Source organism: Enoplosus armatus, chromosome 8 (genome assembly GCF_043641665.1).
Source record: "Enoplosus armatus isolate fEnoArm2 chromosome 8, fEnoArm2.hap1, whole genome shotgun sequence".
In the NCBI taxonomy this organism is placed as follows: Eukaryota; Metazoa; Chordata; class Actinopteri; order Centrarchiformes; family Enoplosidae; genus Enoplosus; species Enoplosus armatus.
The window spans coordinates 23,800,996-23,823,649 of record NC_092187.1 but is presented as its reverse complement, the minus strand read 5'-3'; the positions used below and the strand labels follow the sequence as shown (position 1 = coordinate 23,823,649).

The following is a 22,654-nucleotide window of genomic DNA, read 5'->3' as shown; positions in this document are numbered from 1 at the left end:
AAACAAGTTTAACAGCAGAAAAGAAATGAGCAGGCTTGCTCAGCTCAACTACAAATAAATGAGAAGCGAGCAGCTACAGTAGAGCTGAAAGAACACAGGAAGTGAGAGCGAGAGTAAAAAATTATATGATTGAAAGAGAAGAGATGAGGTGAGAGGGTGCTTTAATGGCTACAGATGCTATCCTGTAGCACAAAGGTCACAGGTTTGTTCCCCTGCAGCTGCCAGGTCTACAGGTCAACAACCTTGATGAGGACACCGGGACCTTTACCTGCACACGGCTGACAAAAGCCTCGGCTGTAATGTCCACAGGAGTTGAAAGGTTTCCCGATAATGCGCAACATTTGCCAGGAGACAGCAGTCAGCAATCACAAGGCCGGCACTCTAATGCTTTTGGCAGAACTTTGAGCGAGGTTAGCCTGTCAAAGGGAGGAGATGCCGGCTGACCAAGCACGCTCCGCGCCTCGGACTTATAGAAGAATCATTCATTATTTACAGGCTGCAGAGGGCCACCGCTGTACGCACACTGCACCGCTGTGTGGGAGGGAGGTGTTGCATGACTCTTAAGTGTGTGTTTGTGTTCACGAACATGCAGCTGCTGACAGTGGCAGAAACTGTGACAGAATGGCAGGTGAGGCTCTAATGAACATCTCATCCCAGGGTACAGGCTCCCTCTCTCTGTAATATCCTCAGATCTCAGTTCGTGACTCTCTTTTCGAGGTAATAAGGGCAGCATTGCACCTACTATATGCATGACCGGGTATGCATGTGTGTGTGTGTGTGAACCAGAGTGAGAGAGTGTCTTTATGTGGAGAGGTCCTCACAGGCTCTCTGACTTTCTAGTAACTGAGGGTTATAATCAGTTCTACTGCTGCAGGTCTTTGCGTGTCAATGCCTTGAACTTGCTGCTCTGATCATGTAGTGCATCATAAACAGGAGGAAAATGTGTTTTTTGAGGCAAGATGGTGAGTATGAACTGTGAAATGATGGAAGAATGACATAAATTGATGCTGTTTTGGATCACATCTGCTTGTTCATTTGTGGCTGCCAGTATTGGTGTTTTTTAAACTACTTTAGGCGCCTTGTTTTTTTTTTGTAGATCTTCCATGTTCTAATGAGCAAGCTTGTATATATACATATATATATTTATATATATACATATATATATATATATGTATATATATAAATAATAAAAGGAGATGGAGATGGTGGTGCTTTGTCCATTAAAGTAGAAAAGCGCTACATAAACGCAATCAATGTACCATTTACTCAGATGGAGAGCAGTCAGATAGCTGGAGGAGTCATGGAGCTCAAGGTGATGATCTGTGGAGCTTTAGGACTCCACTGAGTCAATATGGTAATGAGAATGAAGAAGGGATTCAAGTGGCTTGTAGTGTTGAGAGTGAATAAAGGTAGCCCACAGTAGAACTACGTAATCATAACACTGCACTCACACTAACAGTCCTCAAGGCTCCTTAACACTGCCAAGGTTTTAGAGAGAAAGAGTTTTACTTTCTCGGTGGAGAAAGGTATTAACTCTGTGCACTGTGGATAAAAGCAGCCACGAAACGGCATGTTGGGCCACAACAATTTACAAGAAGTCATTTATCTCAGCCAGGGATACATTTAAAGATGAAAAGATGCTAAAGTCCTTTCAGCAAATGATTTGAAAACCTCTGTCCTAATTTGTGCTGCTGAATTACTTGGCTGATTGCAGATCAGCAACCTTTACAAAAGTAGGTTCATCCAATCTAGCGTGCATGCATCTATATACCTGTTCTTTGGCCTTGAAATGTTGAACAGAAGTAAGTGAGTTGATTCAGGCACAGTCAGACAGCCAATTCAAATAAATGCATTCAAGTAATGAAACCGTTCAGTGATATAAAGTGAACCACGGATTAGCAACAACACTTTGTGGTTTCATTTGAACATGTTTGATTCACAGAAAATAGAAAAACAAACAAAAACATGCACTGAAAGGACATTGTTGACCTCTTGTATGTTTCATCGCCCCAGATCTTTGTTAAAAAAACACTGAAATGTGTAGATTGCAGGATATCCATAATACAGAGAAGGTGACAGGACCTATGAATATTTTACTGCCTAATAATCAAGACAGAATTGCCATTTCGTTTCACAGGCGAGATGAAGACACCGACCCCGACACTGTCAACCAGGACAGGTGCGATAGTCTCCAACGTCACTTAGTGTTTCACCGCACTCCACCATACATAATGAAATAGACAAAATATGAATCAGAAAGACTTGATGTGGCAGCAGATGTCTTCTTGTGATACAGACACAATCACTGAAATGTTCTTTCTAAATCAAGAGCTGAAGCCATCAAACAGTGTTCGTCAAAACATATATATTTTTGGGCGTCTCAGCTTTTTACTACCACAAAAACACTGGTTATACTATAAATTAAATCTTTGCTCTGTAGCTAATGCAGCCCGATTGTATTGTAACAGTCCCACAGTCAGTTCACGTGACACGAATGATGGTGCATCAACGTGGTCACCTCAACAGACAAGCAGCCAGTGGTTGAGTCTCTCTGTTATACTGAAAACTAACCAAAGACATGCAGATAAGTTTTTTTTTCCTGTGAAGAAGACCTTGAAAGCCCAACTGAGGACACATTCATCGACTGCCTTTTCCTACTTTAGATAGTGAGCATCTAAATGCATCCTAAATCAAAATATCGTCATTAAGCATACTTATAAATTAGCAGCAGGCCTCATTAGCAAACTGTGAGATATGGCCTGTGCTTCGAATAAATCAAGGCTGCAAGCTTACTGCTGATATCATCGCCATAAATTACGCTTTAAATTGTGTTTTAACAAATTTTCCAGGACAGTTTGTTCCTTTACACGAGAGAATGGAAGTGGAATAGATTTGGACCTTTCTAGATGGATTATTAAACCACTGACGGTGTTTTCTGCTTCCAATGTTTCGTAGTTGGACTATTGTTCATGTAGACTAAATTGTGCTCATGTTCTTTTATGTGTCTCTGAGTTGTTTTACTTTGATCATATCAGCTGAAAGTGACTAACACTTCAGTTTCACTGTCACAGTTTCCTCAGTAGCTCTGTGTCATCTGCTTGTCCTCCAGTTTCACCACATAGAAGATGAATTACTTAAACGATGATAAGAATAGACTTCTGGGGACAGAAAGAGGACAGAAAAAGAAAGGGTGAATCAAAAAAGACAAAGTCACAGCTGTGATCATTTTGAAGGTTAACGAGCACGAGACTGCATCTAATTGGCAGCTTCATGGTTGCAGTCTGGACAGCAACAGTTGATTTTATATTGGTGGAAATGTCTCTTCATTTAAAACTAGGAGTGAATGTAGAGCTGATTTTATATCAAAATTGCAATTTTAAAAGTGAAACTACTTTTATTGTCAATGTCTTAACACAATGGTTCCCAACCTTTTTGGCTTGTGATAACATGATAAGACGCAGATATATTAATCTAATCATTTTACATTGAAATGTTGATGAATGATGAAATAATCGACCAATCAGGGATTTGCAGGGATCACAAGCGCAATATTGTTCAGCCCAACTTAAAACAGCACAGCACGGACACTGATGACGCAAACAGTACTAAGAGGAATTTCATGAAAGGTCTTGTAAGACAACTGTAAAGTGCTGTCAGCGTTCTGTCTGTGATGTTTACACCAAAGAGACAAGAGAGGACAAACATCTAACACTGGTGAGTCCGGTCCTGTTATCCTTCGATTTTTCACCTTCTTGCTTGGAGGGGATGTGTCCCATCTGCGTCCTCAGCCGACATCAACATTTCAGTGTAGCCAGCAGGGCTAATCTTCCACATCTTAGTCAGTGTTGGATGAGAGCTAGCTCCTCTCTTCACAGCCGTCCTTGGTGAATTTAAACTGATAAGATCAAAAATCTTGCTTTGTGCAGCTGTGGCTCCCTCTCCAGCGGTATTTACTTCTGAACACAAGGCTACAAGGGATTGTCTCAAAATAAATGGCATGTTCCTTGAACCACTGCTTGTACTCAACCTTGTTTAAGGACTCCAAATGTTGGCGGAAAGGAATTACAGAAGCTCAAATACTGAGGATTTTCTTGGCAGATAACAGTATCTGAGTGTAAATTGCTCCTTATGACATATGACTTCTCAGCTCAGAGTCTCTGTGGATCAGCAAAGGGGATCAGTTTGAGAATTTACCCAAAATAAACAAGTTTGTGTTGAAATCCAGGAAGATTTCCAGTAATGCCGGACCAGACAAACCAGTTAATTAGTGAGTGACCGAGCCTTTGTGCTAAGATTGTGCTAAGCTAAGTTAGCCGGTTAGCTTCATATTTAGCGTGCAGACATTAGCATTGATACGGCAAGAAAGCAGTTACACGTTTTTCCCAAAATGTTATTTTAAACCCTAAATATAATTATTTTGGGGAGCAGGTTTGCGTTTTAACGCTGACAATGATATTTAGCATATTTTGAAAGTATGAATCGCTCTATCCCAGCTCACTTCTATGCTACAGATACACCTGCATCAGGCTCAAAGCTGCATTAACAAAAACAAGTTGTAAACACGAATATCCAGCAGATATGGAGCAATTAGCATTCATTTGGAGTCATTTTTCTGTCCACCTGATTAATATAAGTCCAATATTCACTCTCCTTTTAGCTTTGGTTTTGTCTCAACCAACTCCTGAAGGAAATATTTGTCTGTCAGCTTTTTGGTGCTTGCAAGGTAGCATGCAGTGTTTTTTTTACAGCATTTTTCACTGCAAATTATACAGATGAGAGCAGTGAGACTAAGAGACTTAATATGGAACAAAATAAAGCAGCTTTAAATTGAATTCCTAGTGTACCTTACTGTTTGTCTGCTGGTTTCATCTTTCAAGCTATTACCTCCTGAATCCATTTTTGTTTTCTTCTCTTAATCTTAACTAAATGCACGACAGTAAAACTCAAACTTGTACTCATCTAGCCAGTGACATAGCAGTTCTCCTGTCATCTAACATGCAGGCATTTTGACTGAGTATTGCAATGGAAGCAATGTTGAGACATATTATGGTTATTTTTATGAACCTTATATAAGATTTGGCATATCCATCTCTGGTTTGCTATATTTTGTAGCATGTATGTGGTGTTTGTGTAAGCAGCAGTGAGGGTTGAGTCTCCAGTCATCCTGTTTTCTGCATGGCTTCATTCACATTGATGCTTTTGTGGGTTTTCAATCATAAAGTGAGATTGTAACAGTCCTTAGCAATGAAACAGAAGCGGTTTCTGCTGGAGTAGAAAGGACATCTTCGAGGACTCACAGTGAGTCTCCTCTCTCCCTCTTCTCCCATTTTCTTTCACAGCGTTAGCTAACAGCATCAGGGGAAATTACTTTCAGCTGCTGTTTTTCAAGAATGTACTCGAAGATAAAGTCTCTCCCGCTGACAATTTATTATTTTTACCAGTTGGGATGTTGATATTTGATGTTCGTGTGTTTAAGACAGAAATACAGAGAAAGTGAGTACAAAGGAAGTACTCTTTTACATTCAAAGAACTAGAACAGCAAATAAACCCATGTTCAAGGAGAAGTTTTGCTTCTGGTTTGGGTTCATTTTCAGTACCAGCACCAATCAAACAGTAAGTCCTCAATAAATAGGTACAAAAAGTGGAACATACACCTAAAGACATGTAACTTTTGGCACTGTTTCAGGTTGTTGTGGTCAATCAATCAATCAGTCTGTCAGTGTGTTTGTGTTTAGCAGACAAGAACCTCTTGTGGCTGTGAAGCAAAGATGGAAGTAGAATGACGGGGAGGAGGTGGGGGTAAATGGGTGGATGTGTCAACAAAGTGTGTGACCTGTTATACAGGACACCTCTGTCTGCATTCATTTTCCTACAATGTGACACAATCAAAGTCATTTTTGTGCCTAAATCCATCCAAACCTGAACCATAGAGGTGGAAGATCAGAAAACTGTCTGATGAATCTTTTGGAGGGAGGGGTTGTTGAATAGCCAATAAACAATATACCATTATAGTGACATTAAGTTAGATATATCTGGGCTATATATTCAGGCTCTTGGTCAACTGTAATCAGATTGAATTGAGAGGCTACTATATCTGCATATTTGTTATTGAAGAAAATAATATAACCCCATTTTCATTGCTCAACATTATGAGAGGGCAAACCAGTTGGTTGTGTTCGAGGATGAGAAATGCATCACTGTCACATTGACAACAAACCTGTTTGAGGTGACAGAGGACGAGGCAAATGAGCAGCACACCAGATGTCTTTTGTGCTTCAAATGTCATCAGAGATATTTGTAATGTAGGATAGCTGATTCCAGAGTGTTATGGTTCTATATTCTTCACATAGTTTATTTTTTTCTAAAGCACCGTCCTTTCGGTTCAAAACAAGGAGACAAACAAAATAGCGATGCGAGGAGACGTTCCCGGTGGACAAATGACAGGAGCTTCTTTTAAAGGAAGGCTCTCATTACGGCTGAAACAGTCATTTTACATAAAAGAGGAGAACATGAGGGAGGAACACTGATGGTTAGAGCGGTGTGTGTGATTTATTTCTTTTTATGTTCACATGAAGGAAAATAGAGAAATGAAGGTACAATCATACCTTCAGATACTGTCATATTTACCATGTTCACGAGGATACCCGCTCTTGTGGTATTCCGAACCTCGTGGAAAGTGGGAACTGTTTGATAGATCCAAGTTCACAGGTTTTGATCTGAGGTGACATGTTTAAAAATGGCTGGGCTTTTGAAAATGTGTCATCTTCTCTTCTTCCTCTACATGGTGCTGACACACAGAAAACAAAATCATTCAATCACTATGTTTGAAAAGCGAGATGGGGTCCACTGTGGTCACCTAGCAACAACAACAACACTGGACTTGTCCCAAAAACATAATATCCATTCAAGCATTTGGATGAAGCAGTACATTTAAGTTGGCTCAGCATCATGAAAGTACAAAGGATTAGGTTTAGTCAAGGTGATTATTAGCATTAGAGTGTATGATTTAGGGCTAATTTACATCTTGCCTTTACAGATAAGGATCAGAATTAATGTTGTTAATTAAACATACACTGGCGCTCTTTTAATTACATCTTCTACAATGGTTTAATGACACCTGACTGGAGAATCAGCGCCACCAATTGTTTATCTTGATGATCTTAATATTCACATAACAGAAGTGGATGGAAACACACATTCATTTGCATTTTCTTTTGCCCATTTTAGGGAAATTCAGATAAAATTTGCGCTACGTTTGGACGGAAACCTCGCTAAACTGAAAGAAAAAAAAATAATCCTGTAGGATACAAAGGCGTCAAAAAACTGAACTCAGTCTGTGGCAGTCCCTGAAGGTAGATGTTTGATGTTTGTGTTGGCGTGTGTGCATCAGATGGGTTGTATTGAAGTTAACTTAATTGCACTTGTGTGTTTGCAGTGTCCACTCACGCTGCTCGAGTATCTTTTTCTCTGGATTGAATTCAGATTGGTTTAATAAAGTGGGCTTTTGATTCTGTGTCTGAGTAGAAAGCATGTGTTTGAAGTGTGTGTGTGTGTGTGTGTGTGTGTGTGTGCACCAGTCTAACTCTCCATTATCAGCGTGACCTGTGGGACTGCAGTGAGTGGGATGAATGAGAGAGAACTGAGGGAGCCCTACACTCATTGAACAGCTTCACCCTATTAGCCATTAAAAAGACATCTCAATGGCTTATAGTCAGCTCGAGCGTTGAGAAATTAGGCTCATTGGGATTAAAAGTGGAAGTTAAATCTTTAGCTGCATTTTCAAGCGTAATTGGAAAAAAGAAACATTATCAAAGGGTGTGAGTAAACCTTATCATCCTGATTGTTTTTAAATTTTAGCCAAGAAAGATGGATTTATGAAATAAAGAAAATACAGATGAATTAGAGCATCGGTCCAGACTGTGGTTGGTACTCACGTTTTTCTTTTTCTTTTGAGGAAGAGGGCTGAGATTTGAGTTTTCATATTTAGAGGCTGATGTGATTTAGCATCAGAGTTCAGTGAGTATATGAAAGGACCCACACTGTCACAACATGCAGAGCTGCAGTGAACAAAGGTTATGCTGAGAAAAAAATGGGAAAGAGAGCCGTTTTCAAGCTCCTTCGGCTCACCAGGTCTTCTGAGTCCTTGTTTGGATTTCCAAAGTGCTTTTTAGGTACTACATGACCCACATGAATCAGTACTTGTAAGTATTATGGCAGCAGTGAATGCCTTGGAAAGCTTGAAGCCTCTCTGACATCCTTCTGTTCAATATCAACCACTCCGCCATTCACCATCTTGTGCTCTTGTTTGAAGATGAACATTTTTTCTCAGCCTTTGATTTCAGCTCTTATTGTTGCTTCTTCTGGCACTTCTCTGTCACACACTGCAGAGTCACGGGGGTATTTTTCGGCATTCATTTCCAGGGTTCGCCGTCTTTACAATTATATGCTTGTGATACTGACACAAAGGGAAATTAAGACGAGATGTTGCTGTTGTGCGTCTTTTGTTTGTTGCTTTTGATGAGTTCTTTAGAGCTTAATCTGTAAATGGAAGGATATTCTTTTAATATAGTGCGACGGACTTGCAGAAGTATGTAGCCCCCTTAAAGGGGCATTCCAGCAATGTGAAACATCAGATGAGAGTTTTGTCAATCCTGAGATAAGACACAGGGTGTGTCTAACGAAAAGACAAGGTATTAAGGTCTCCGTTACTTTTTGACCATTATTTTTTAGTCTATTTTTCGCAAGTCCCCCAACTTTATGGAAGTGCAATACTAGATCATTGTACATTTAAGGCGTGCTCAGATTGAATGTGAATTTTTGTCTCGAGCTGTTCAATCCGATTTGCCCGCTAGAGCGTTTTTTCAGTTGCCAGAAAGAGCCAACCTCAAAGCACAGATTTTAACTTGCCAGCAACATTATACACACAACTGTGTGTGTGAAGTGTTTCTATGTGACAGCTCAAACTCCCAAATTTACCAGGGACTAGTTCTTTTTTTAAAATGCCCCTCCAGTTCCTCTACTTTCTCCTATTGTCTCTGTGTGATTATGGAGTCATTAACCTCAGGATAAGCAGGTGTTTCTTTGTTCAAGTTTTGCCTCAGTTTGCACCACTTTAAATCAATTTGCATCAGTCAGTCTTTCCACTGACTTATATGCTATTCCACCTCTTCCTCTTCCTCTTCCTCAGCCTTTAGTCTGAACACATTGAATTGTTGTCACCAGAACAAAAAGGGTGAATGGCACAAATGAAAGGTATTCATTTTATGTCATTATGCTCAGAAGGAGTATTGATTGTCACCAGAAGTGTGCTTTTGGCTGCCAGAAAGAAAAGGGCTCTGTAGGCATTCGTCCCTGAAAAAAGTGTTTATGTTGAAAGGATCATTGTAATCCTCACAATGCATGCCAACACTCTGAATCTACTGTTTTGACATCAGCATACATGTTTCCATAATCTCTCTTGCTGCTCAATTGAACCCCCTTTCAGCTACGCAGAGATAATAGTACATCCATTTTAGAGACTCTAAAAGACCTTGAAGAATAGGGCTGATGATGTCACCAGAGGAGAGCTGTGATAATAACAGTGTTGATACCTCTGAAGCAGCTGGTGGCCATGAATTGGATTGTGAAAGTGACTTGGCAGAATCTAAGGCTTTTGCCCGATAACGATGCTTTGCTGTTTTGGGAGACGTTGTTACCTGGTGCTTCTGCAAACAAGGGCAAATAATTCAGCAAATGACATCATAAGTAGTTCAACATTGGGGTTTATGTCAATGCAAACCCACATAATTCGCCCTAACCCCTAACCCGAGATTCAGGAAACTCTCATAAACACATGTCAGGGCAAGCAGTGCAAACCTCATGAAGCTACAATCATTTACAGCACTTGTGAGTCCACACTGAAATTAGTTCCCTAGATTAGCCATTGAAGCTAGCTGTATAGGGTAACTTGCCTAGCGAGTCCCTTCAAATTAAATGTCAGAGCAGTCGTTTGTCCATGCCCTCTTGAACGACACATAGAATGCTTTTTCTGATCTGATCATCATCATATATAAATAACCAGTTTTATGATGTGACAACGCTATGGTTACATTTGAATAGATTTAGGCAAAAAAAAACGAACAGCAGTCCTCATTTTAAAGTCCAATGTTTTGTGGACCCATCCTTCCACCGTTGCCTCCTCCCCACCAGGACTTTGTCACTCTATAATAATGTCACCTTACTTCCTCATTTGCTTCCAACATCATTTTTGTCATTTGAATGTAAACACATGTCATTTTGGGGCACAACTGATGCTGTCGTTTTTCTTGGGAGGACAGTTTCTATTTGCCTACACGCTCAACTGAAGAGGCATGATGGCGTCACTTTTGGTGCGCAAACTCTCCACTCAAACTCTGATCACATGTAACTCATCTTTGTATCATTCTGTATGAGGGCTGATGCTTTGAAGAAGTTTGAAGAACACAATTTCACAGCAGAAAAGGTATTCATGCTGTGAAGAAGCATTCACTGCAGTAAACCTTGACAGACTAGCATAAGTAATATGACGTCTCCAATAGTTATTAGCATGTCTAGCATCCTTGTCATTCTTTGCTCCATTCCATTCCTCTTGGACTTTTGCAGACATCATTTTCTCAACATATTTGTGCTAGTTTTGTTACGAACATATAGCTCAACATTTTGGGAAACATGCTAATTTGCTTTCAAGGCAAAATTTGGATGAGAAGATTTGTACCACCTCTCAAGTCTATGTGCTAAGTTGGAAGAAGTTAGCTTACCTTAGCGTAAAGACTAGAACCAGGCAGAAACAGCTAACCAGGCTCTTCCCAAAGTCCAAAAATATGCCTTAAAGCAAAGTTCTTGATTAACATGTTGTTTCTCTTTTGTTCAATTCATACATAAACAGACATAAAAGAACTAGTTTTTTTGTTGGGCACAGTGACTTCAGTCACTGCCACCAGCCGCTGCTTACCAAGAAATAGTTACAGAATATAACTCCCCATAAAACTACATTTTGTTGTTTTTACAACATTAACCAATTGAAATACAACATGTGAATTCACAAGCTTTAAAGGGTGTTGAAAGATATATATATTTTAACTTTGGAGGAAGCCTTGCTAACTGTTTCCATTGATGCTAAGCTAAGCTATTGACCTCCTGGCACAAGCTCCGTACTTAACACACACAGACATGAGAGTAGTATCAATCTTCACATCTCGCTTGCAGCAAGAACACAAATAAATGTATTGCATGTAATGCATCGTTTCTTTGAGTCAAATGGATCTCTATCTGTGCAACAGGAAACAGTTGGACCACAAGTGTTTAGAACAGCCAATAGAGAATATTTCACAAACTAGTTTTTTGGCTTTTGTGATGATTTTGATTTCCATCAAAATGCCAGGGATAATTACTTTAATTTTGTACTTTGTAGTTGTTCTGTCCTATCAAATGATCCCTTTTAAGTTCAGCATGGCCTGGTACACACATGATACACAAACAGGGGCGCCTAGGCCACAGCATGAGCTCCCAAATTCAAGAATATGTGCTTGCGCACACACACATTTGTGCCACCGTGTGACAGCTCATTCAAGCCGACACAGTGTAGACCGGCAGTTTGTGAATAATTCAAAGTGATTATTAATATTTGAAAGCGAACAGCACGGCGGATGAAAGAGTCATCAGATTGACTCCTTTCATCCTCCTTCCTTCTCCCTCCTCCCTCCATTAATGGAGAGGCGAAGCAGAGTGAGAAATAGAGAGAAAGCAAGAAAGGAGAAGACAGAAAATGAGCCTCTGATGGCGCTGAAGTCAAAAGGACAACATCATCTGCAAAGAGATCACATTCTTATCATACACATTTAAATTGGAAATGTTACTGTAACCTATATTGATCTACACAAGCTTCATTGGTTTATGAACAATCATCAGAGAAGTTCGTTGTAGCTTTTACATGTAAATTACCACAGATTATCCATTCAGAGAAACACAGAAATTATGTCAACTGGTGGATGAAACACCTTGACGAAACAAGGCCTTCCAGGTAATCAGGTCAAAAAGTCATCTTTTGTTAACAATCCATAAACAGACAAAAGCTTGACAGAACATTGCATACTCATCTTGAACCACCTTGCCCTCCTGTCCTGTATTTATGATTCTGTTTCACTTAATTAGTGAAAATCTTGACCTGCCTGTGGTGCTACAGAAAAAGTCAGAGGATCACCAAAGTCAGAGGGATTCATTGTCTGGAGAACATGAATGTCCGAATGTTTCATAGCAATCAATCTGACAGTTGCCGAGATATTTTGGTCTGAACAAAAGTGAAACTCCACAGAGCCCCTTTAAATCCAGTGGTGCTGTGTCAACTGACTGATCCAGAATTCAAGTCACGTCTACTTGTGTGCAGCTAAACTGCATTCAACGTCATGACAGTATTGTAACACTGACCATAACCTCAACCTCAACCATAATTTGCTTTTGCCACTCAGCTTGTGATCCTTCCGCTTGTAGATAGATTTTAATCTCCCTTCTGTGATAACAAATGGCATGAATGAATGAATCACTGGTAGATCAATTGCAAAATCTTGACCTTATAGCCCTCAATTATACACCATGCACAAGCCATTTCAGCACATTTCATTATTTGCTACAAATGTGTTTCCTGAAGGGTTCATAGGGGTAATCCATTAATTGCATTTATTAATTACAAGATCAAAGTCGCATGCAAATAAAGGCGAAAGGTGAAGAGGAATAAATGAAAGATGAACAGCAAGAGAGAAAATAAACAGAACTGAGGCTGTGAGGCAAAAAGAGCTGCAAAAATACACAGAGAAAGAATTAAATTATTTTGTATAACTCATTTTACATGACATGAAATATCATGACATACAGTGATCTGAGCAGAGAGCTGGCTGCCTGGTGCTGCTGTGAGAGAAAGAAAGAAATACAGTACAGGTGAGAAGGACATATAGGTGATCTGCTTTTTATATTCATATCTTTGTTGCTGTTTGTAAACAGAGAAATAGAGGTGATTTTTATTATACATGAGAGCTGCTGAATAATAATGTTGGAAACAGCATTAGTAAAGTGGGTGTTTCCCTCTTTGGTTCAGTTTGTTTGGCTGAGTGATGTTATCTGTCTCAGGTGGCTCCAGAGAAAAACACAATTTGTCTGGAAATGTGATTCTGGTCTCCTTTGTTATTGGCTGAACAATGAAATTTCATAAAAATGCAGGAAATGAGCCAAGAGTCACATGCAGCCGCTTTTGCTTTGAAAGACGGAAAAACGAAGTCCAGACTGATGTTCATATCATGTTGTTCTTGACGGGAATAAACACCTGAAAAGGGAAGAAAACGTCCAGCTTCGTGTAATGAAATAATATTTAAATTCAACACCATTCTGTCAAGATGAATATCATCAAAAATGGTAACTTGTTACAAGCAAAGAACCCAATTTAAGACAGAAAAACGTGTATGAAGTTCACCTCTTTGTGGTATTTTGTATTATTTTTTGATGAACTTTGAGTCGCAGCTATCCTAAGTCTAAATTAAGGTTTCTGAGCATAAACATGATTTTTGTTGCCTAACCTTTCCCAGAGTTTATTTGTTTTGGAGAAACTTACAATAAGAACTTTGTGTCTGCAATGGGGTGTGGAGATGAAGTCAGTATGCTGGTGTTAGCCAGCCGATTGGATTTTGTTCAGAGGATAAATACCGGCCCTAGTGTTTATATGAGAACATCGAAGAAGACAGAAAGGAGAGAGCTGAGGAATTATCTGGCAAGAGGGAGAAAACAGAGTGAGCGAGGAATAAAGCAGTAAACCCTCTTTAATGGATGGCTGAATATTTCATGCTTATTTTGGAGATTGTGGAATTCCTAAAGTGCAGACGGGACCACGAATGCTAACAGAAGTGCGTCAAAGAGATCAGCGTGTTTCAGCTGCACTTCAGGAATGTAAGTTATATGCGCTGAGAGGGAAACATTAGGACCGACTGCTCAAAAGCTCTGATCCCATGTCAGATCCACTGATGTGGATGAACAGGTTAGTGCTGAAGGGATTCATTGATTAACAAAAGTATTGAAAACATTTACCATTATTCCCGGAAACCAATCAGAATGTAACAATGTAAAAATCTGATAATAGTTTCTCAAAAAAACTACAAATAATACCAATAATAATCTTAACTCAAGGTCCGCCTACTATTTTATTCCCTGGCTTTCAACCTCATCTCACGGTCTTCCTCTTCAGTTTTACACTAACCTGATGAAAGTGGTTTTCTTGTGCGGCTCGGGAAACACCCACACGACCCTTAAGATCTTTCATTTTTTAACTTTTTTAAGTATTGCTTAATTAGTCACAAATATTAAAGAGAAAACACAAGATTTTAATTAAGTTTTCAGGCGCTTTAAGAGAAAAACATCCCGTGTTCCATCTGCCTTCTGCTAGATTGTCCTGATCTTTGAACATTTCTTTAAAAAGCAAGATGATGCATGAGGCAATTTTTAGGCCACAATTTATCAAACATGTCCTGGAAATAATTCCTTTATAGTCTAGTTTATGTCTGTGCTTTGTCAGTGTGAATGTAAAGAAAACAAGATGTCAAAGCAGCAATCAATGCAGCAATACAATCATACTTTCAATTAATGACAGAGAGGGAGAAAGAGAAAATGAGAAAGTGTAGGGAGCAGGGCTGAATATCAAGAGACTGTTTCAATAGAGAGAGAGAGCAAAAAGATTGTTTTTGAGAGACAGAAGGCCACAAGACCAGAGAGACCTAAAGAGACTTAAAGAGAGAGAAGACAAGATGTTATGGAGGAGAGAAGAAGTCAGAGATGGAGGGTTCGGCTGTGTTGACTCTGTCCCTGATGTAAAGAGGGGAGGAAAGCTGAACAGATATAAAATATTCTCTCTGAAGACTCTTCTGCCTGCTGGTCTTCAGTATGCAGAGAGAAGGAGGGGAGCAATGTAAGAAGGAGAAAGAGGAAGAGGAGGAGGATAAGAGACAGAGAAGGGGATTAGAGGAGATGAAGCAAGATATAGATGAGATAAGAGTGAATAAAGAAGGAGAATGAGATGGTGGGAGGGGAGGGGGGGGAGAGGGGTGTAGGTGGAAAGGGAGGGAGGAGATGAGGAATGAGATCAGAGATGGACAGAGAAATCGAAAGGAGCTGAAATGTATTCAAAAGGTGAGGAAGGGAGGATTTAAGGTGGTGGGAAGGTGGATGGAAAGGGAGGGACGACCGGATGGGAAGAGGAGGAGGAGGAGGAGGAGGAGGAGGAGGAGGGAGGTAGAAGAGAAATGGGAAAAGAGGGATGTGATGGACAGCAACAGTACAAAGGCAAAGGTGAATTAAGGGAGAAATAGCAGAAAGACAGAAAAGAGGTGAGAGGCAGAGTGGTGAATGAAATGATTAAAAGTAGTTCAAGTCTATTAGTCTAATACATGTTCGACATTGATGAAGAACTACAGCAAAGGGAGAGATCCTGAGTGTACACAACATCAAAATATCAACAATCCTCATGTTAGCTTTTAGCTAAACTTCAGAATGCATGTTTTCATGGGATGAGGACACTGTAAGAAACAGAGGACTCTTTCAGCATACTGTACATATTGCATGTGGGTATTGTATTATTATTATTATTATTATTATTGATCAGAACACAAAGCTATATTTGTTTATTTTAAATCCAGGAAGAAGACACACAATTGAGACTTCATTGTCCTTTCTTGAAATTAAAAATGTACTCTCTTATCTGCAAGAGGGAAGGTTCCTTGAACGCACCATCAGGGGCAATTTTCTCAACATTTTTTTCTCACACTGGCTTAATGTAAATTGGACAACAAAAGGAATAAAACACTTTCAAGGTGACTAAATATTCCCCCAAAATAAAACACCTAATTAAGCCTCTTGCCTCTGTGAGTAGGTTTAAATACCTAGAGCCTCTAAAACGGCCCATTTCCCTTGTCCTTCTTGTTGCCCATTTTAGAACTTACACTACTTGTGTTCAATTTGCAGCTGTTGAGTCTTAAATTTAAGTATTATGAAAGTATTGAAAACATCTTCAAATCAGCTTCCTGAAACCTGCAGATGCAATGCAGACAAAGGCAGGAAGGATGGGAGAAATCAGAAAGAGCTGAGGGCGTGGAGACAGATAACAAGTGAAGAGGAGGAAAGATACAGAGAAGTAAAAGTCAGAGGAAGGTAATGAGAGGGATGAAAGGATAAAAGACTGAAAGACACAGATGTTGAGATGCAAGGGAATAGATGAGTGAGAGACCTCAAAAAAAAAAGAGGTAAACGTCATCTAAAATTGGAGATGGGGCGAAAAAGGAGGACATGAGGAGGAAAAAAGAGGCAGAGGAGGAGATGGAAAGAAAGGCAGAAAGAAAGAAGGGGATGTGTTGAGGAAAAAAGGGAGAGTGCAAAAGAGCCTGAGGCCAAACTGAATGAAGGGGTAAGGGGAGGGGGGAGAGGGGGGAGGCGGAAATATTTGACTGCAATGCGTTTTTGTAAAGTTTTATCCAGGGCAGCTGAAGCAGAAAAGCCTTCTGTGTGTTCTGAAGTCAAAGAGGCAAAACTCTGCTGAGTTCCAGCAACCGACACACCTGACACATTAAGTCATAATTTATGACTTTTATCTGTATTTCTAAGAGTCACATAACATTTTCTATAGATATTCATTAGCTGCAGAGGCTGAACACTGGTGTGTCTCGTTTTTTATTTTTATTTTTTTACCATGAAATCAACAATATATAATATAAACAGAGTCAGAAGGCAGAAAGTAAACAGAAGCATCAAAGACCAAAAAAATGTAATTTGAGAGAGACGAGCGAGCAAGATGAAATAAATATAAGGGGAACCCTCAAGGCAAACCTGTCACTGGACCATCAGATAAGTCCAAACTCCCTCCAGTCTACCGGCAGATAACAGACCTGAACCTGACAGAAACAAAACCGCAGAAACAGGACAACCAAACAAAGCTGCAACACAGACCGCAGGGTCACATCAGGCCGCTGCTGAGCCCACGATCACCTCACCTCAGGGGAAAGACAGATCACGACAAAAGCCACAAAGGCCCGGTACACCTTTCCCGTTGCGTCAAAATCAGACCAAAATATCAACCTGGATCATCTCATAGTCTTTTTGGCCATTAAATTTTCTGACAACTGTCCGGCTCCCCAGAGGGTAAACCTCCACAGGGGACCATTGAAGGACGTAAGAGTTTGTATTGAAAGTATTACGTTCAAGACATTTCATCCTATTTACAGTTTTGTAATTTTGTCAACTTAGACAATCACATTTAACAGCAGAGTTTTAATTTCAACTTCTGGAGACAACTACACACTTAATATAATGGAATATTATAAAACACACATTTCAGACCTGGAAATAAAAGCCTTAAAGTCACCACTTCCAGCCATATGAGCACCACCGGTCATGTTGCCGTTTAACTCCCTACCTATAAATAAAATGGAATTGGATTGGATTTCAAACCTCAAAGGTTCAATATCGGCCAAAAGAAGACATTAATACTGGCAGGTTTAGGGGTTTGATTCCCACTGCTGACACCGATGTTAACAAAGTCCTCACTCCTGCTTCTGCAAGGTGCTTTGGATAAAAGTGTCCACCAAATCTCATTATAACCAGCAATTTTAGCAGCAGCGGCTCTCAGGGACACTCTGTGCATCCTAATGGCTCGATGCACCTGCAGCCACGCAGCGTCTCTGTTTGTTATGCAGACTGCAGACTGGATTAAATCCTGAATTGGCTGCAGACGCTTGATTAAGGTGTTAAAGGTGTGTGTGTGTGACCTACAGTAAAACGAGCTGCCTGTCTCATGTGTACTCGTTTGACTGAACCTCTTTGTTTCTGTGCTTCCTCTCTCCTCAGATACACGAAGATGAAAACGGCTACTAACATCTACATCTTTAACCTGGCTCTGGCTGACTCTTTGTTCCTGGCTACTTTACCTTTCCAGGTAAGACTTTACCGACCACGTACACATGTGCAAGAAATTACAAAGAGTCTTTTGGCCCAATGATTCCATTCAAATTACAGTCACAGAATTTAGATGAGTGAAGCAAGTTGCAATTAAAGTAAATCAGCCTTTTGTGTCAGTTGGGGAGATTTTTGTCAAAGAGAAATATTTTTAATTTGTGTAAACCTTTAGATCATGTAATACTCTTTGTTTGCTGTTATGGTACCTGCATTTTGTTTTCCATTCATATATATAACACTGCATTTTTACCCACTACGGCTGTGACATAAGACAAACAGAAAAGTTCTAATGAATGTAGACTAACACATCATTTGTTAAAGTTTGTTCAAGCACAAACACCGCAGCCTAACCATACACTAAAAGTAAAATCAGTTGTGATGCTGTTGCTGGCTCAGTTGGTTTGACAAGCTAATGAGTGACATCAACAATTTGTTGTTGTGATAATGTTAAATTTGACAAAGTTTGAAAACAGCTTCGGGATGTGCGAGGCCTTTATTGATGAGAATTAGTATGGATTTCAGTCTCAGCAAAGAAACATATTATAATAATAAAAGGCAGCATTAACTCGCAGAGCAGTTGTACATGTGGCTTTTATTGATCATAACTACTGCATATCCGTATGATATATTGCACTCCACTACATCACGGATTTAAATCTTACATACTAAAGACTCGGTTTCTCTATGAAAACATTATCAACCTTTGGGTGATGTATTGCTTTGTGCCTTATCATGGGGGGGGGGGGGCGGGGGGGGCACTGGCCAGTATATAGTGTCTGGCAATATATCACTTTAGAGCAGGGTTCACCAACCTTTTTGAAACTGAGAGCTACTTCATGGGTACCGAGTCATACGAAGGGCTACCAGTTTGATACACTCTTTTGAAATAACAAATTTGCTCAGTTGATAAATGATACTCATCTTTGTGAAGACACTGATCACGTTAATGATTCCTCACTATAAATATCAACAATGACTGAACAAGGTAGGAAACACATCAATATTCAACACTTTATTTCTATTAATCTCAGCAATTGTTTACATTTTCAGATGATCACTTCTACAACATTTCATAGGCAAAATGTCTCATTTTCACAAGTTATCAATCATGTAATGTTTAACAAAAATCTACTTTCATATTTTTAAATAAATCTTACCACTTATTCCACTTTACCATGGCACTACCATGTTGCCACTGACAACATCTGGTTTCTTTGTTAGTGGGAAGACTGGCATTGCATGCTGTTCACCAGTGTATTGTAATCTGGTGTGTAACTTGACACAGCAACTCTGACTGAGTCTTGCAGATGTGCCTTTAGCTCACGGGCTTTTTCTGCCCGTAGCGCGCTTCCCGGTGGGTAGTTAGCATTGTAGCTTTTGTGATGCGTAGTGAAGTGTCTCTCCACATTGTGCCGCTTTGCCGTCGCCACTTTCGCCCCGCAAATGAAACACACGCAGGTTTCTTTCACAGTAGTAAAAAAAAACTCTTCCTCTCATTCGCTGTGAAAATGATAAGTTTTCTTTCTTTTTTCTGCCATGTTTTTGGGGTAAGAAACCGCATTCAGCCTCCCGTCTTCGATGCGCCCGCTAGCTAGCTTACTCTCCACGAACACAGAAATTTTGTCATGCGCACAATACTTACCTTTGACCTTTTCAGCTTCATACGGGAGTAGTCAACTTCAATACGGGAATAGTCAACTTCAATATGAGAATAAAAATTTGACAGTATAAAAAATAAATAATTTAATTTAATTTTAAGAATTTTATTTTTAGAAAAGGCTTGCCGCGGGCGACTCATGTGGTCCTTGGGGGCAACCTGGTGCCCGCTTTAGAGCATCACTATACTTATGACATAGTGACCACTCGGAAATAAGACGGAAGATGTGTCTTTTTATTATTTTACTGATTTAACGTGTAGTTTTAATGCGTGCTGTGAACAAACTGGCAGATTCACTGTATTCAGTGCAGGAAAAAAAAAAACCCAAAAACCTGAAAAACTGATTGTGCAATTCAAGTTTTGCTCTCTTGCCAGCATCTGGATGTTATAAAGGACTCTCATCAGTCACTGGTTGGTTGTCAAGTGTTACGGTTTCGTGCTTCACTGCACTGATTTGTTTCCACTTCATTGAATAATTAACTGTCCAAAGTCATATTTCAGAGGAGATGGAGTCCTCTGTTCTGCCTCCAGCTGTATTTCTGTGTTCATGCTTTGATTTCTGGATGTTTCCAGGGCACCGACGTGTTCCTGGGCTTCTGGCCATTCGGGAACGCTTTGTGCAAGGCAGTGGTGTCGATCGACTACTACAACATGTTCACCAGCACCTTCACCCTGACAGTGATGAGTATGGACAGGTATGTGGCCGTCTGCCACCCTGTCAAAGCACTGGACATGAGGACTCCTCACAAGGCCAAGGTAAAACCGTTTCATTTTAAAGTGAGATATTCACCTTTTCAAAACCTTCACACCTCCTTTATTCCTCCTGAAAAGACCACTGACATCAGGTCAGATGTCAGTCATGTCAGCTCACTTCAAACACTGAGTTCATGAACCCTTTAAACTCACTTTGAGTGTGCTGGGAAACTGAAAAAAGAAAGTGAGACAGTTGAGGTCGTTTTGGTCGAAATGTAAACTCAGATGTGATGATGACGAAAAGCTGCCTGTTAGTTTTATGTTCTTTATTTTTTTTCTCATATTTAAGTGTTTTTCCAGTCTTTCCAGTAACACTTAAAAGGAAAGCAGACTGGAAATAAAGCATGAGGTTACATAACCAGTTGACTCCATTGTCTGGTGCAACTACTGCACAGCTGTTTGACACATCAAGCAGCTGTGCAATACTTACATTCATAAATAAAGACTGCAAAACTGGTGTTGCACTGTGTTACATGCCCCACAAGTTTAGGATCTATGTATTTTGGCTCGTGCTGGACTGCGTGGACACTTCTGAAAATGATGGTGTGAGAAACAAAGTATAAGCTATTTAAGCAATTTCTTCAGCCGACTCTGACGAGTAAACTTTCTGTCCTGTGACGACATTTTCTCACGCTGACGGAAATACGACAAAATGAAGAAACACTAAAACACAACAGCAGATGGTTTCAGCCCAATCCTCCTCATCACATTGATCCTCCTCATCACACTGAAAATATAAATGAACTTTATTTCAAAAACAAACGACATAGTAATCATAAATCATTAAACTCAATTGAACAAGATTAGTCAAATAACTTACTTCAAATAATTGAAGTAATTAATTATTTTTAATGATAGACTCATTGCACTCATAGTTTTTTTATCTGACTATGTAACCCCTCTAACATGTTTTACATGTGATTGGCCATCATGTTCTCGTGTCTTCAGGTGGTGAACATCTGTGTGTGGGTGTTAGCTTCGGCATTTGGCGTCCCGGCTATGGTCCTGGGAAACGTAGAGGTGGAACAAGAGCACGACAGTAAGTCATTCACACACACACACACATATTTATATATCCAGTATATATGTACATCTACCTGTACACATACAACAGATATGCATGTAGTGACCTGTACGTGCACACGTGCATGAACCTTCTATCTTCTTGTCTGTTTAATATTCCAAACAATACACAGTTGGGTAACAGTGACAAACGGCTTTTACAGATATATTTAATTATCTTCTGATGAAAAAGGTGTGTGTGGAAAAAATGGCTTCAAACTATATTTCAAGAGATTGCTCAGGGAGGTGTGATGTAAGTGAGCCCATTTACAAGTGTTGTTGTTGTTGTTGTTGTCCCAGTTTTTATTGCACAGCATTTGACTAATAGGCTCAACACACATTGTTGTGCGAAGCCCCTTTTCCTCCTCATTTCCTCTCAAACAAGTGAACCCTGCCATACTCCACACGACGCTCGATGTTGTGAACTTTCACACAGCAGGTGAACTAGAAAAGACACACGTGTGTGAACCATTGACATCATATAAATATGCATGACTGAGATTAACCAAATGAGGAAACTGAATTCAGTATTCAGTATTCAACTGGATTCAATCAGCAGAAATTACAGCCGTAATTTTACAATGAGCATGAAAAATAATCAACAAAGAAATTGGCGTTTCCATGCACACATCAAACCAAATGCAACCTCGTTGTCCTGCTGCTGGTCCTGAAGGATGCGCAGCTTCTTCCTCTTTAAATCAGGAATGCATTGCAGTATTGAACAACAGTCCCGCATCATTCAGAAAGTCCCAAAGCCGTCTTACTCATGTTCAGTGACGTCTGTCAGATCCAGACTAAAACCAATGCACTTTCTAACCCACACTGAGCCCAGCCTTCAGTGGCAATGAGACTATTTTTACATGCGTGTCTTCCAATATTATGCATGTGGTGTGTAATGTGAACATGCCTCCCACAAAAATCCAGATTTGTTGAACTTTGAGCCTCAGCTGCAGGATCCGAGATTCTGCGGTGAAAAATTGACTGTGGTCTGAATTTCTTTTTCTCAATCATAAATTGTCACCACATGGAGACGAAACTAAGAAAACATTTGGTTAATGATATATCAGACTTCAGATGCAGCTATGAGGTCTGTTAGAAAAATGTTCCCATTGTACTCGACAGATCACAGAAGTTATTACATTAAATAATCAGAGAACATGGGATCTCATGAAATTTACAAATGGCTAG

The 22,654-nt window shown here is 39.9% G+C and overlaps 1 protein-coding gene across 1 annotated transcript in view; it reads left to right on the top strand.

The window, feature by feature from the left end:
* The window catches only part of oprl1 (opiate receptor-like 1), a 72,441-nt gene that overhangs the window by 31,157 nt on the left and 18,630 nt on the right, over window positions 1-22,654 (top strand). The window contains exons 2-4 of the mRNA XM_070910032.1: window positions 17,887-17,974; window positions 20,225-20,407; window positions 21,353-21,443. Coding sequence (XP_070766133.1) covers window positions 17,887-17,974; window positions 20,225-20,407; window positions 21,353-21,443 — 362 coding nt within the window. The remainder of the gene's footprint in view (window positions 1-17,886; window positions 17,975-20,224; window positions 20,408-21,352; window positions 21,444-22,654) is intronic.